Raw genomic sequence first — 16,946 nt, forward strand, 5'->3', positions numbered from 1 at the left:
CCCCTATAGGCACGATTCGTACGAATGCGCCACGAGTCAAAGCTGGATTAAGGAAGGCGGCAATTTATAGTATTCGACAGCTAAGCATGTTCGGACAGGAAACTGTGACAATTATATTGACAACTATTTATCCACAAAAATATTAAATCAAAAGTTACGTCTAACAATATACATATTTATTTTTACCCAATTCTAACTACTTACCCAACAAATGCGCAGGTATAGGCCCATCACTTCTCACACTACCTCCATATCGTTGAACTAAACGTTTCCTCACATAAGTGAATAATTGCTTGTAAAGTGGTGCCACTTGGTTGTATATCTCTTCAACGCTAGTGCGGAAGGAGGGATCGTCGTATGGGGCACGCATTTGGTCACCTGCGTCTTTGTAACCTGGTTGTAAATGTATGAATATTTAGCATATTATGTAGTGACTAGCCGCTCTGCGCGGTTTCACCCCCGTGGCTCCTCTCCTGTTGGTCGTAGCGTGAATCATCGCGTGAATCGAGGAAGGCTATAGGCTATATTGATATATATCTAACACCGAAAGAATTTTTCAAATCGGACCAGTAGTTCTCGAGATTAGCGCGTTCAAACAAACAAACAAACAAACAAACTCTTCAGCTTTATAATATTAGTACCTATAGATTATGTCAATTTTAATATATACAAGAGTCGTAAATTATACGTTAGTTACACTATATTTAACTCAAGAACGGCTGAACCGATTTGGCTGAAACAGGAGACGGATATAGGATAGTTATTATCCATAAACTTTGAAAAAAAATACAACCGATGGTAGTTATAATGAACAAAAGAAAGACCTAATCTTAGACCGAACCGGATAATGCCCAGTAAATATTTTAGATAAAAACAGTGAAGATTACAGATTATCTTAGATGAAATGTTTGATGTATCCTAATTAATATTCTAAGTGCTTATCATAATTGCAATACAAAACATTCAAAAATACTTACCTTATTGCAACAATCAATCAACTAATGTCTCGTGAATTTCCGAAGTTCCGAAATTTTCTCGAAATTCCCATTCATTAATTTTGCTTTCAAATAATTCTAAGATAAAATGACCATAAAGCTTTGGTTTAATAATTAATTAGAAAGAAAGAAAGAAAGAAAGAAACCATTTATTCCAACACACACAACACACATATAAAATAGCATTGTAAATTATAAATAATAGGTACTTATAAAACATAATATATATATGTGTGGTTGCGTGCGCTAAAAAAGGAAGCCACTCAGGATACCTGAGGTATAATACCTCAGCACTGATTTTCAGTGACCCCCTTACGACATCCAGATTGTCAGCTGCTTTACTGGATAATAATAATAAATTAATCTGTTAACTTACCAGTACTAACAGCCGCTTGGTTCGCCAACATCACATATCTCATAAACCGATTCCTCACTTTAGGCCCGGTTTTTTCCCTAAAACTTTTCCACACATACAGCAGTTCACTCTCAATCCGGGAATGCGCTAGAATCCTGGATATCTCCGGGTCTAATTGCATGTCACAGTAGTTAGGGAAGTCCTGGGTCTCCTGGACTTCGTAATGTTGGTAAGGTCCACTTGCTAGGTGGAATTGTTGGTGCTTTTCTTCATATGTTTCGGAAGGTTTTGGTATATGTGGGTCGTAGGGCTTCTGGCCAAAGGGACATATTTTGGCGGAATTATAGATTTCCTTCATTTCTGTTATTAGGGATTGTAGCTGGAATATTATTTACGATAATTGAAATAATGTGTATAATAGTGATATTTTTATGCCGTAAGTAGTTGGTAGTAGGCAATTAAAATAAAACTGAACTACTGACATTTAATTTGATCATTAAAATCATTGGTTTTCTTTGATTATCGAAATGCTCTATGTAGGTACTCGAAAAAAAGAAAATTAATAATATGAATGCGACTTGCAATCAGTTTTTTAGTGCCTTCTTCGTGCATAAACCACTGAACCAATTCAGATGAAATCTGTTACAGAAAAAGGACATATTGTATTATATTTTATTTTGAAAATCCCGCGGGAAAAATACCTATGCGGGTTTTTCTTTGACAACGCGGGCGAAGTTGAGGGCGGAAAGCTAGTCTTTATACATATAATAAAAATGAATCGCCAAATGTATTGCTAAACATAAAACTTGAGAACGGCTTCGCCATCACGGCAAATTTTTTTAACGTTATTGTTCTGGCACAAGGAGAGTTCTTATGGAGACAGCACGAAAAAGAGGCAATAGAAAAAATCTAGGCGGAACTCGAACCCGCATCCTTTCACGCCAATCCGGGGCGGATACTTGACCAATTCAGCCACCCGTGACCCACCAGAGCGATCGAATGTATTCTATTCTTTCAGTTTTATGTGTTAAATTTACATTTATAAAGCACTAGCTTTCCGCCCGCGGCTTCGCCCGCGTTTTCAAAGAAAAACCCGTTCCCGTAGGATTTCCGGTATAAAACCTATCCTATGTCCTTTCTCGGGTATCAAAATATCTCTATACCAAATTTCATGCAAATTGGTTCAGTAGTTAAGGCTTATACATGCGCTAATAACTTTGACCATACTTGACGGATCTCAAACCTCTCCCGCTGCACCTTCTTTTTTCCTCGCATTTTGTATTTAAAAAGATACTAATCAGTGAAACAAAATATCCTTGTCAGGGACTGTTGTGTAACTGATAATTTATTAAACATAAAATTTTCAGAGCTCTAAGTCAGCAGGTTACGAAGTTTATAGAGTATTTGCGGAAAAATCGATGACCACGGCACATTTTTTTTCTAGAAATCTATTAACTTTGGAAAAAAGTCCTCGCGAGCAATTAAAGATCAAAGACCATCCTATTTTATATATTTTTTTCGGTATTGTGCTTTATGTTGTAACTTGTACCAGACTTTATAGAGGTTGAACATAGTCGAAATTGCCGGGTAACGCCTTAAGGCGTGATTGAGTAACAGACAGACAGACAGAGTTATACTTTCGCATTTATAATATTAGTATGGATTTGAATGCCATAAAACCAAAAATATCAAATTCAAGAGGCAATAGGGCAGAACAACGTCAGGGCAGCTGGTTAACATACCTCAATAAACTTGTCATCTGGCAGCGCTGCCCTACTACTTTGTATGATTTTCATCAGCTGTCGTCTCCCCAGGGGGTCAGAGACTCTACTCGCATCATACGCGGCTGCCTTCCTCCAGGAGAGCCTTTCGAACTTGGAGCTGATCCCGAGCTCTTCCAGCATCTTGTGCCGGTTGTATTCTGTTATGTTTGTGACGAATTTCCATTGGGACATCGTCACTCTATAAGTATATTTAGAACTTTAATTCAGAAGAAGTAAATAGGTAGTATTAAGGCAATAAGATGGCTGTTTGTAAGTGTATCAAAGGGAAATATAAAACTAATTAATCATCAAATTCTTTACATACTCAATAAATAAACATTTTTTTTTAAATTCACAGTCCAACATTTTTTTTTAATTATATACCTAGGTAAAAAAATAGGTAATAACGTACGAAATAGATCAGAAAGATAGGATATCTAGAGCACGAAAACTACCATCAGAGTATTCGTATCTTCATCGAGAGCATTTATACGGGCACAGACTAATAATAATATACTACGTATACAAATACGGGTATTTGAATAGCGCCCCTGTCGTGCGTAAAAAGAAATAAATTTTTATCGTATTAATAATATTATGTGTTTTAAATGCGAAACTTTGTGATGATAATATTAATTGTTACTGTTTCACGGGTAAACCACTGAACGGATTTTCATAATATTTACCAGTTATGTAGCTTACGTACTAGAATAATACTTTAGATATAGAAATACTTAATTTTTGCCGCGATTTTTGAAAACGTGCGGCACAGTTATGCCACAGATTAGATACTAGTTACGTATGTTATGCTCTCTATGACAATATAAAATATACTTAGACGATAGTTGCTCGCTCCTGAAAATAAAAATAAGTCTAGGTTACCTGTAGCACATTCCAGAAGCTTCCCTGTCATATTCTCGAAGAAATTGCATCGCTTCGGCGGCGTTTGTGTTCGTGCCCTATAAAATTATAATTTTCATGTATTATAAGTCGATACTCGATAGTCACAAAATCAAAGTAGCCTATGAAAGTCCTATAAAATTATAGCACAGACGTATAACGTTTTTTAAGGTAAGTATTGATTTCCTTAGCTGGCATTTTAGCGTAAGAAGAAGCCTTGTATACCTAAGAAGAAAATTCAATCAAAAGCCGCTTTGAACTTTCGAAGACAGGTATTTTTTCCTAAAGACTAGGTACACTACCTACTTTCTACTAAGGAAACTAAGATAAATAATCTATACTAATATTATAAAGCTGAAGACTTTGTTTGTTTGTTTGAACGCGGTAATCTCGGGAACTATTGGTCTGATTTGAAAAATTAATTCGGTGTTAGATAGCCCATTTATCGAGAAAGGCTATATAATATCATCTCGCTAAGACCAACAGGAGCTGAGCACTGCGGGTAAAACTGCGGAGCACAGCTAGTAAACTATAACGGCAGGGACGGATTCGCATCGCTGCCGAAAGGGCGTGTCATATTGTCTTTACAGAAAGTGAGATCACTATTTATTTATTTATTTATTAGAAATACCAACGTTTGTTTACATTGTTTCATTAATTATTAATTACAGACTTATTGTATTACAGACTTATTCTAAATGTAACAAACAATTATAGGTATTCACAACATGCAAATATAAATTACACAAACTGACAATTTTAATTGTAAACTCTACAGCGAGAAGAGAAAAAACAACATTAAATTATAAAATAATATAAGACAATAAATAGTTGCATTACTAACACATAACTATAATAAATTGATTCTTCTATTTTGGTGTTAGAACATTATAAAGGTTTATTTGAATTTCACTTAAAATGAACCAATAATATTATCTATTGTATGTATACGAAATGAATAGGATAATTTACAAGAGTTTGAATTCGAGATTATGTGCTTATTGACAAAAATAGAGTTAATGGTACCTACTCGAATATTTTGGCATGTGGCGAAATTCGGAACTAATCTCGTCATCTTGTAAGACATTATTTCATCCAAATTATAACCAAGGTGTTTTATCGTATTTTCATCCATTTGTACCGATTTATTTTATAAATGCGTCATATTCTCGAAGAAAAATTAGTCCTTCGAACCGCCATTTTGGATTACCCGACTGTGACAGATTTAATTCGGTCACAGTGAATTAAATAAATATAATACCCTTTGTGATATTTTGAAACATAATTACCTATTCGCTTGTGTTTGTCGCGCGTGTCTCCTTCAAGGACATGATTAATTTTGAAGCTTCCTTTGAAGGTTTTATAGTTTAAAAAAATAAAAAACACGCTTGAACTTATGAAATTATTGTATTGTCATCTATCCTTGATATATGTAAAGTTTGAATTGAATCTGTCCGTTTAGGTGGGTCAAAATCGAGTATAAAAGAGTCAGCCCCCCTAGTCAAGTGGCTTTCTGTTAGCGTAGCGTTCAATAGAATAGACTACGAATGTATGAGATTGATGTAGGCTGTAGATAAACGTATCTACAGCTATTGTAGTATTTTTCTATGGTGAATGATTTAGATTAAGTAATTGTAAACAATAAACATGAAGTTGTGAAATAGGGTAAAACAGCTGTTTTCCAGATAAAATTATAACAATGATATAGAATTACATGTGAAATCGCGGACTGGAAGCTAGTTAAAAAAATTGTAGGGACAATGCTTGAAGTGAAACTTCTTTAGGCGCGTTGAGAGTAAAATTTCAAGGTCGCGTCATGGCAATATCGTCACGTCGCGTCGTGGAGGTCAGACGACGATTTTGGTGTCTTTGTATCTTGTCAAAGAAGATTCACTACTGATACGTGTGCTCGGCACACACGCTCTTTTTTAATATCACTACATAGTATAAAATACGCTTTCTCTGTCCCTATGTCCCTTTGTATGCTTAAATCTTTAAAACTACGCAACGGATTTTGATGCGGTTTTTTTTTATAGATAGAGTGATTCAAGAGGAAGGTTTTAGTATATAATTTATTAGGTTTTAGACAAAGCAGGCGAAGCCGCGGGCGGTAAGCTAGTTTTCAATAATTTAGGGATCGGTTTTTGAAAACAAAAACGCACGTTTTCCAAATCCTATCCTAATTTCATTCTAAAATATTGGAATTGGCAATAAACACGTAAGTACCTATATTTATTAAAAATATATTTTGGCAATTGGTTTTTCTTTTACGAAATTTTAAATTAGGCTCAATTTCAGTATTCTTACTCAAATGAAAGTTTAACTAATTGAAGCTATTGTTTTTAAAGAGACAATACTTTACCGGTATTTATTTATTAGGTAATAATATTAGTTACTTACTATAGAATCGATGTTGTAAAAACAACAAAAACTATATTTTTTATATTTCATATTATCGAGATAAGTACATAAAATATTATATTATTTTTACTTGATTCTGAAAATGTTATCGAAACACATACATAGGTACTTAGCCGTAGCCTGTTATACACACGATGTTAACATACATAATAAGCATATTTTAAAGAAGAATTTGTTTGTTTGTTTGCCTGAACGCAATAAATCATCATAAATATCTAAATAATCTAAATTCTAATCTCAAGAACCCCGAGGCCGATTTGAAAAATTAAATTCACTGTTAGATAGTCCATTTACCGAGGAAGTCTTTAGGCTATATTATATCATCACGCTAAGACTGGGACAGACTATAATAGGAGCAATGCGGGTAAAACCGTAGGGCAAAGATAATAATAAATAAACGAATTAACACCTTCATTAAATGGTTTAATTGTATTACATTATAATCAAAGAGTGAAAAGTAAGTAATTGATCTCTGTTGAATTATTTAAAACAAAAACATATGACAAAACTTTCGTTTAGTATTTATTGTTTTGTTTCAAAGTACATTAGATTAAATTACATTACATTTACATGCGTGACTATTATATTGAACGGGTTCCGTTGAAAATTATTTCTATCTTGTCATTTTTATAGTTAGTATAAGAGAGAGATAATATATGCAAGTATTTATAAGCTTTACGAACCATGTTTTGAAAAGAAAATTAGTGAAATAAACTAATTACGTGAAACATAGTTACTACTACTATGTATTTGTTTTTACTTTTGCTACGCATTGTTTACTTTGTGTGTAATATGCAAACTTTTTCTTTATTTATATAATAATAATGTGTAATTTAAAATCAGTTTCATTAAAAATTGGAAAATCCATGAACCAGATTATTGCGTATAGTATTTTTTCTAGTATTTTTTACGGAACCCTAAAATAAAACCAAGACATAACATTGTTAAACACCTAATAAGATTTCTCTATGATTTATATAAATTGCACTTACCATTCGATAATAATCTTGCGAACACGCGAACCGTGTGTAGAAAGCAAATAGAATAAGCGCGCCTTTTTGAATGTCCATTTTGATTTTTTTTTTATAACAGCAACACACTCATAATCCAAAATTTTAATTATCTGTATCCACGCTTCAAATGTCAGACGCGTTCCATTTTTGAATATATATTTTGTTTTTTTTTTTCGAGTTTCTGTCAAAGATAAATATGATAGATGCAGAAGACGACTTGGTAGTGTACGTTGTCGTCGGCTAATGTTTCCGTTGCTTTGTTTTCGGCACGGTCGGTGCACATGGCACAGATTGGGGACGGTACGGTAGGTACTGAGATATGTGTGGAGATTTTAACCGCTTTGGGAAAGAGGAGTGCTGTGTAAGGTTCTATTAGATGCTATAAATGCATAAGTTACTCATAAGTGATAGGGCCGCCATATGTGCTGTTTTTCTTTTAGAATAAGTTTTTTTTTTGTATTTTTGGCAGCACAATAAAGAGTTTAAATAAATAAATAAAATAAGTTATGAATAGTTAAGTTTACAGGAAGTAAAATTCCAAAAAAATCCGGATTTTCATTTCTAAATAGGTAATTGATGAGGAAAATCAAAATATGGAAAATTAAGTTATCAAATAACATCCAAAAGTAAACCTTTGAAGGTTAATTTAATTGCATATCTATCATAATATCGATAAGTTATGTAATATGTTATGTACTTATGTTTATCGTATGAAAGATAAAAAACAAACTAAAAATTTAAGTGACATTTTTAAGTCTTAAATATAATTTATAGCATCTCAATAACATACTCCTATGTGTAGCAGACCTTATTTTAAGACGGACGATCGCGTGCCTCTCTTTGTCATAGATTATTTAGATAGAAAGTACAAAGATTTATGTTGAGTCTATAGCTATTAAAACATTTTTTAATGAACATTAAACTATTTAAGTTATAATATGTAAGTATTGTTAAAGAAAGAGTAAAAATGTGTTTTCGGAGATTTTTCATCCATTATAATTTTCGACCTTTTAATTAATAAAAATGAATACCCATGTCCTCTAGTGGCGCAGATGTATTAAGCAAATATGTTTCATTGATCGATTTTCTTTACGGACAATTAAGTGATCAGCCTTCTGTGTCCTGCCAGACCGAGATTTTGGTTTGTTAGTTGGTACTAATCGAGAAGCGGGAATCGAACCCAGAATTAATGTGAAAATTACTTATTTGGAAGCCTCTGAATTGGATTAATTTCAATCATTCATCGTTATCGTCTGGTTTCGATAACACAAGTGAAAAGTTTAGTATGGGATGAGATCGTGCCGTGTGTGAAAAATGTCCTGAAATATTTATTTATTGTTATTTATTTACTGAAGAAACTTGGCAGTGAAAAATTAAACATCTGTTTTTTGTTCTATGATGAGTTAAATGAGTTTGCTCATACATCTCATAGTCAACAGTGTAGTCGATACGTAAAGTAAATTGTATGCAAATATGTTGATATAAATTAATAGACACGTTTTTATGTACTTTTAACAATGAAAAATGCGTTATAGACAAAATAATATGTTAGTAATTCGATTGAAGATATATTTCAAAACTAGCTTTCCGCCCGCGGCTTCGCCCGTGTTTTCAAAGAAAAACCCGTTCCCGTAGGATTTTCGGGATAAAACCTATCCTATGTCCTTTCTCGGGTATCAAAATATCTCTATACCAAATTTCATGCAAATTGGTTCAGTAGTTAAGGCGTGATTGAGTAACAGACAGACAGACAGAGTTACTTTAGCATTTATAATATTAAGTATGGATTATTGGTCCATGGTTATGCTTAGGTACATACTAGCTGTGCCACGCGGTTTCACCCGCGGATTAAAACGTATAGTATTATTTGTATGTAGACGTAGTTACGTAGTATATTATTATTAGTCTGTGGTATTATTATAAATTAAACAAACAAATATTAGTAGGATTATCACAATGTCTCTGTATATAAACCTGTGATATAAACCTATTTACTTTATCGAACATCCCTACTTTTTGCATTGATAAAAACATATCAATAAACACATTTATGAAAACATCCATGCAAGCATGTCAAACTTGCAGTTTTGAATGTAATGATGTACCCATTATAATACAGTCACAGTATTACAATATTATTTCCTACAGTAAGGAATCGCCTTTGATGTCGCGCGATGCCGCCGCCAGCGTAGGTACTTACGCTGCCACACGAAAATACGCTAGGGTTGCAACAAATGGGAAATAAAACAATTTTGATTATTAATATTATGATGAAATCATTTATTCATATGTACATTCAAAATAATTGCGATTATTAAATCTGATGTAATTATTTGTTCATAAATCTAGACACGCGGCAGCGTGTCAAGCCAAGTTCAAGCGAAGAGAACTGGCGAGCAGCGGCCGTGTGTATATTACACGAACCATTTCGAGCCACTTTTCACCCCCTTATAACTCGAAAACTATTTAAGTTAAATAAACCAAATTTGGTACATATCAAGAGGACCTCGAGATAAACAAGAACCTTAAATTTCATAAATATAGATTAAACAGTTGCGTAGATATTAATGTCCAAAAATCGCAATTTTTAAGACTGACTGACTTATAGACATATACAAAACCTAACCCACTTCCAGATGACCTAGAAAGTTCAAATTTTGTAATCAACTAGGTTATAGTGAGTGTACAAAGGAAAAAATCAGAAAATACTGAATTTATCTGTATTTAATTTTTTTTTCAATGACATTAATTTTGTTTGTATGGAAAAATGGAAAAGTTTATAAAAATAGAAAATATTATATTCACCATAATAGTGTTAAAATATAGATCAAAACTAATCAGTGGCAGAAAAAAAAATTGAAATCCATCAATAAATGACTGAGATATAGATTATTGAAGTTTACATATTTTAGCGCGAAACATCTGTGGATTCGATGCGCCTCTGACATCACACTCACTCGCGCTAGTATCGCTAGGGCAGATTACTTCGATTGCATGATTTCTTCCGTCACGTCATGGAGTAAGGCGACGATTCTTCTACGACGATCTTTGCATCTTGCCAAAGAAGTTTTACTTCTGACACGTGTGCTCGGCACACACGCTTTTTTCAAACTTTGCCCTTTTTATCTGGAACGGCTGGACCGATTTTGATAGGACTTGCACTGAAAGATAGTAGATGTAACCAAGTAAGAATCTAGATACTAAACTTAGGCAATAGCCTGAACAGTTATACAAAAGTTTTTAAATAATATATTTTTATTGTTAATTAATACCTATTCTTCATCTTGACGTGTGTAAGATTAATTAATGCAATATAATTATTAACAATTAGTGTATTATTATTAATATATTACTAATTAATAAATGTTTATTGATTGCTTATGTTTGTGGATTTTTAATAAATAATTCACAAAAAAACATCTTTGTTTCTCTTAACTCCTGGGATAGATTTTGACGCGCTTTGATTTACACACATTTTAAATTTTAAATATGGAACTCGCCGCTCGCCGCGTACCTAGTTACGCGGCACTCGCGGCTTAAAGAAGTATGCGTGAAACTTTGATTATATTAATCAAAGGCGTTAAATTCACACTGGCTGTTTAGAAAATCATGTCATTTCTTAAATTAGTTTTATTACATAAAACTCTTTACAGCTGAAAGCAGCATTTTCTACTCATTAATCAGATCAAAACAACACTACTTTCCGAGTAGGAGAAATGAAAAATCATATTTCACCTCTATTACATCTTGTATGTAGAAACATGTAAGAACAACATTACCAATACTTAGCTTCGTTTTGTAGCGATTATTTGTCTGTTTTAAAAAATACCATAATAATAACATAAGCTGGGAGTACCTCCACGCGGTGAAGGCGGTAACAGTTCAATAATGGCTAAAACTCCCGTTTTTCTTATAACTTATAATAGATAGATGCCTTCGGGCTTATGTTATTTTGTGGTTTACGTATAACTATTTGGAAGTAGCCTACCCGGTAACGCAGGGGAGCAGCCAACTAGTTTCTATACATCTTCGCAGTTCAGGTACACGTGATTCTAAATTCATAAAATAAAATTGAAAAATGAGTCGTACAATCGAATTATTGGTGGGTGACACACAAGTGTTACACCAAATAATTCAAATGCCTCCCGATGGCAGCTGCTTATTTCATTCGCTGGCATTTTCTTTGTTTGAATGTTCTGACATACAACAATCTATTAGGTTGCGTGAGTCTATAGTTGAGTATGTTTCTCGTAATTGGGAAGACTTAGCAGTCTACACCTGCGCCCAAAACGGCGAACCTTACCACTCTGTAGAGGAATATCGAGCAAGTATGCTTTGCTCGAGTACTTATGGGGCGGTTTCAGAATTAAAGGCTGCAGGGGATTTATATCCTATAAGAATAGAAGTGTATCAGGACGGTGTTCTTCGTGGTGTGTTCGGCGATGAGAATCGTCCTGTTAAGCGATTACTTTTTTCAGGGGATCTTTCGTCGGGTCATTTTGACGTTTGTATTCCAGTCGAACAGGACTCTAATATACTTGTTATGAATGATTCTTTAGAGGATAACGAGAATATAACCAACAACAATAAAAAACAAAGGGGCCGTCCTCCAAAGAGGAAACAAGGTCGCCCGAAAACATCTAGCAAATCGCGTGCGGATCAACAACGTTAAGCTTATCAACGTTATAAACAAGCGCATCCAGAGGTAATCAAAAGTGCTAAAAAACGGTATGCAGACAAGCGTCCAGAGTCTATTAAAAGAGCAGTACAACGTTACACGAACAATAACCCCGAGGTACATCGGAAAGCCGTTAAACTTTACACTAAAAATAATCCTGAAGTAAACAAAACAACCTCACAAAGGTACACACAAAAAAATCCACATATTAAAAGAAAATCTTTGACATTATATAATGCAAAGAAAAAGTTGTCGTATTCCAGTGAAAATGACGTCATAAAAAAACTAACTGACAAAATTGGAAAACAGAAAAGATTGGAAGCTGAAAAAACTGTAAAATGGGTTCTTGAGCGCCGCAAAAGTATATTAGATAATTACTTTAAAGTTTTAGATCGCATTCAAAATAAAATTAAGATAAGTATAGAAAAAATTGAGAGTCATTCATCTGCCACTATACTAGATAAATTCACTATTCTTGCCGGGGAATCTAGACACTTAACCACTCAAGAACCGTACTTTTATGAAAGTTCATATAAAATTGTCGGCTCGGAAGTAATTATACCAATAAATGATGAGGGCGAAGCTGACATGTTTACTTTACAGAATGAAAAAAATAATGTATCTTGGTCATGTAATCCTAAACAATGTTTATTAGATGAAACAGTTTTACAGAATTTATTGAACGTTTTTAAATATTTGATTTCAAAGTCAGCCATAGATGTTTTCAATTTAATATCTAAACAAAGTCAAGAATATTTAAGTCATTTTAAAATACTTTGTAATATTAAAACTCATTTCCCTAAAATACGAACACTTGTAAGGGAGCTCTATCAGTTAAGATCTTATTGCATAAATATAAATTCAATAGACTATGACTTGAACTCTGTCAATGTAAATAAATTATTTGAGTTAGGAGTTCCTTTCAACATCAAAAATGCCCATTTTGAAGTTAATATGAGTCAAAGTGAATTAAACGAAGACTTAATATTAGATAAATACAATCGTGCTTATAATAACTTAAAAAAAAAATGTGATGATGTACCAATACATCATTGCATATCGTGCCATAGACTTCTTTGTTTACGTGACTTATCAGCTATCAATAAATTAAGAAATCCAATCCAAAGTGACTTGTGGCAAAGATTACAACATTTCAATGAAACTTTTCATATTGAACCAAGTCCTTTTATATGTCATTTATGTTTAAAAAAAATCAGAGCTAACGATTTGCCTCCTAATTCTATACTTAATAGTTTATATTACAGCTGCGTGCCTAAACAATTAAGTGAACTTAATAACTATGAAAAAATGTTAATTCAAAGAGCCAAGGCTTTTCAAGTAGTTACTAGCTTGATTCCAGTAGGAAATAAAAATATACCCAACAGGGAAAAGATAAAAAAAGTTAAAGGAAGAACTTTTCATTTACCATTACCTACAGAAACTACTTTAAACAAATTACCAAAACCTGAGGAGCCTTTAAACCTGAACCAAGAAATTTTTATACTCGTGCGAAGCTGTCCTACTAAAACTAAAATCATATGGCAAGACTTAGTAGATATCAATAAGATATACAGTGCATTAAACTATTTAAAACAAAATAACATTCATTATAGAAACATAATCCTTCCGCAGAATTCAGCTAATTTATTAGACAATCTAAACCAAAATATGACCTACGATATAGAACCAATTGATCATGAAAAAGAACTACAAAATCAGCCCGCCATTCTCACTCAGATAACCGAAGATCACGAAGATATTTATGAACAATATACAATCTACCCTCTTCACGAAAATAGAAAAAATAGTGCAGCGTCTGCTCTATATCAAATGCTGAAAGTCAATGGTCCACCTATAGATAGCCGCAATAAGGATATAGATACTTTATGTTTTCCTGATTTGTTCAATGAGGGTAAATATGGTCAATTTTATGATCGCGAAAAAAAAATTATAAGCGCAGAATTCATAAAATCTCGTTTAACTTCAAAAGACTCACGTTTTCGACTTAACCAGCAATACTTGTTTTTCTTACTGAATGACGCTAATTTAAGACAATTGAATGCAGGCATATTTTATAAATTAAATGTTACTAATGTAAACATAGATGATGAAGGAGTGTTATAACAATTATTTAAAAGATGTTGAATCGTGTCTACATAAAGGTAACATTAAATTATTCTGGAATTACGTAAAGAGTAAAAATAAATGTTCAAGTTTTCCCCAACTAGTTAAATATAATAACATTGTTGCTACTAAGGGTAGTGATATCTGTCAAACATTTGCTAAATATTTCCATTCTGTATATGAAAATAATGCCATTGTTGAGGATCCCGTCCACAACAATTGGTCTAATTGTCTTAACAAAGTAGTAATTGAAGCGCATGATGTTAAAAAACTTCTTAAACAATTGGATCCGAACAAGGGTCCTGGACCGGACGGTATTCCATCTCATTTTGTTAAATCTTGCTATAACGAACTCACCTTACCACTTTATATAATTTTTAATAGATCTCTATCTACAGGCATCTTTCCTGACTTTTGGAAGATCACTCACGTAATTCCAATATTCAAATCCGGCGATAGATCGGACTGTTGTAATTACAGACCTATCTGCATACTAAATTGCTTTGCTAAAATATTTGAACGTGTTATTTACAATCAAATTTACAATTTTGTTAAACCTTTACTTATTTCTGAACAACATGGATTTGTCGCGCGTAAATCAACAACATCTAATTTAACTGAATATGCTGACTATCTCCTAGAAACTTTGGACAACAAAGGACAAGTGGATGTCATTTACACCGACTTTCAGAAGGCGTTCGATAAAGTCAACCATGAGCTCCTGTTTAAAAAGCTGATGATTTGTGGCATACATGGGAACTTATTGCGTTGGATCATCTCGTACATTAAAAACCGCACTCAAATAGTTGCTCTCAACGGCTACCTATCTGAACCCTATTCTGTTCCTTCCGGTGTTCCCCAAGGTTCCCATCTTGGCCCTCTTTTGTTCGCGGTTTTTATAAATGATGCACCCTTACGATTTAATATAGGTAGTAAATGTCTACTTTATGCGGATGATCTGAAACTATATAGAAAAGTCGATAATATTGCTGACTGTCAGTTGCTTCAAGAAGACTTAATTGCTCTTCATACCTGGTGTAAGAGAAATTTAATGAAATTAAATACCTCTAAGTGTCATGTTGTCACATTTACTAATAAAGTAAACAGTATTAACTTTTCGTATCAAATTTCAAATATTATCTTAGGTCGTAAAGAATTCATACGAGATCTAGGGGTGACATTCGATAAAAGTTTATCATTTATCGATCATGTCGAATCTACTGTCAAAAAAGCCAATCAAAATTTAGGCTTTATATTACGAATGTCCAGATCTTTTAAAAATAAAAATAGTGCCCTAATTCTTTATAAATCTCTGGTCCGTAGCACCCTTGAATATGGCTCCTCAGTGTGGTCTCCATTCTACAAAACACATATCGACAAGCTCGAATCGGTACAAAAACGATTTTTACGTTCTCTATGCAATCGTGAACACCTTAGAAGATCCTTGCCCACCTATGACATTCGACTTGAATATTTCAATTTGGATTCACTTGAAATGCGACGTAAATTCATTGATTTAACTTATATGTATAAAATTATCAATAACCTAATTCACACTGATATGCTTTGTAAATTCTCTTTATATTGTAACGCTCGTGTCACTCGGAACGCTAAACCCTTCTATATACCCGCCACTCGCTTATATATTTCTTATAATAACCCAGTATATAGGTTATGCCGACTATATAACGAAATAGTTAATAAAGATAACACTATTGACATTTTTTCAAATAGTCTAGCCAGTTTTCGTCGCCTAGTACTTACTGCTCTGCGTAGCACCTGAAGCATACGGATTTATGTCGAATCTTGTTAGCCTACCTCTAAGTATATCTTTTATTGTATTTTTTTTTTTTTTATTGTTGTGGTAACAGTATTGTTATAAATTAATTCCCAACTGGCAACCCGAACCCAGTGGGTGTTTATAAAAATGAGCTGAACAGCGGATTTGACACACTTTCCGTTGGGCTCTCGGACGTAACGGTCGTTTTGGTTGTGCTTAGTTGTGTTAATAATTATTTTGAGTCGATTATTATTTTATTGTTGAAAGTAGACATATACAGTCATTTTGTAAGGAATAAAACTTTTCTAGGTTAAATTTAAAATCGTTAAGATCAGAATTGGGATTGCCACGCGTTTTAGACCGTTTGCCATCTAAATTTAGTGCTTATTAGTTGTTGTTCAGTTCAGTTGTTCAGTGTTGAAAGAACATTATCTCAACCGTAGCGAAATAACATCCGTTGCGTCCTGTGAGCGGGAGTCATTAGGGGGCTATTGATTAGTCATGGTCAGGTTAGGCCGAGTCGGGGAAGCAAAGTTGTTAAGAAAATAACTAGTTGCTATGATAATAACAGGTGCTACGGGACAGTTCTCAACATGCTACGTGTTGAAGGAGGCAACAAGGGTTCTCAGTGGTACGATGTGCTGTGCGCTGGCAATGGCACGTGCGCTGTACATCCACTGCGCCGCTGCAGTTGCTGACAACGGGCTTCCGGGCTGCTTGCAACCAATCTACGGCGCCGGGATGCCTGCGTGAACGAGGAACGACGGTAGCCACTCACCGTTGCTGTCGAAGACTTTGTGTTTGTGGTGCTATTGTTTATAGACCACTTAGAGAACATACGAGGGTATATTGTTTTGAAAGTTTGTGGTGCTATTGTTTATAGACCACTAGAGGACATACATGGGTATGGGTCTCTG

The 16,946-nt window shown here is 33.8% G+C and overlaps 2 protein-coding genes across 3 annotated transcripts in view; one reads left to right on the forward strand and one right to left on the reverse strand.

Moving 5' to 3' along the window:
• The window catches only part of LOC149476388 (angiotensin-converting enzyme-like), a 37,138-nt gene extending 29,419 nt beyond the window's left edge, over window positions 1-7,719 (reverse strand). Inside the window, exons 1-5 of the mRNA XM_089712179.1 lie at window positions 7,427-7,719; window positions 3,996-4,072; window positions 3,093-3,312; window positions 1,372-1,729; window positions 205-393 (exon numbers count right to left, since the gene is read on the reverse strand). Coding sequence (XP_089568305.1) covers window positions 205-393; window positions 1,372-1,729; window positions 3,093-3,312; window positions 3,996-4,072; window positions 7,427-7,504 — 922 coding nt within the window. The 5' untranslated portion in view covers window positions 7,505-7,719. The remainder of the gene's footprint in view (window positions 1-204; window positions 394-1,371; window positions 1,730-3,092; window positions 3,313-3,995; window positions 4,073-7,426) is intronic.
• Window positions 1-16,946, forward strand: part of LOC149476386 (uncharacterized) — a 244,529-nt gene that overhangs the window by 62,601 nt on the left and 164,982 nt on the right. The window lies entirely within an intron of this gene.

The sequence above is a fragment of the Colias philodice genome, chromosome 28, assembly GCF_061535455.1.
Source record: "Colias philodice isolate Cphi_HAF_F1 chromosome 28, ilColPhil1 Martin Lab GWU primary, whole genome shotgun sequence".
Taxonomy (NCBI): Eukaryota; Metazoa; Arthropoda; class Insecta; order Lepidoptera; family Pieridae; genus Colias; species Colias philodice.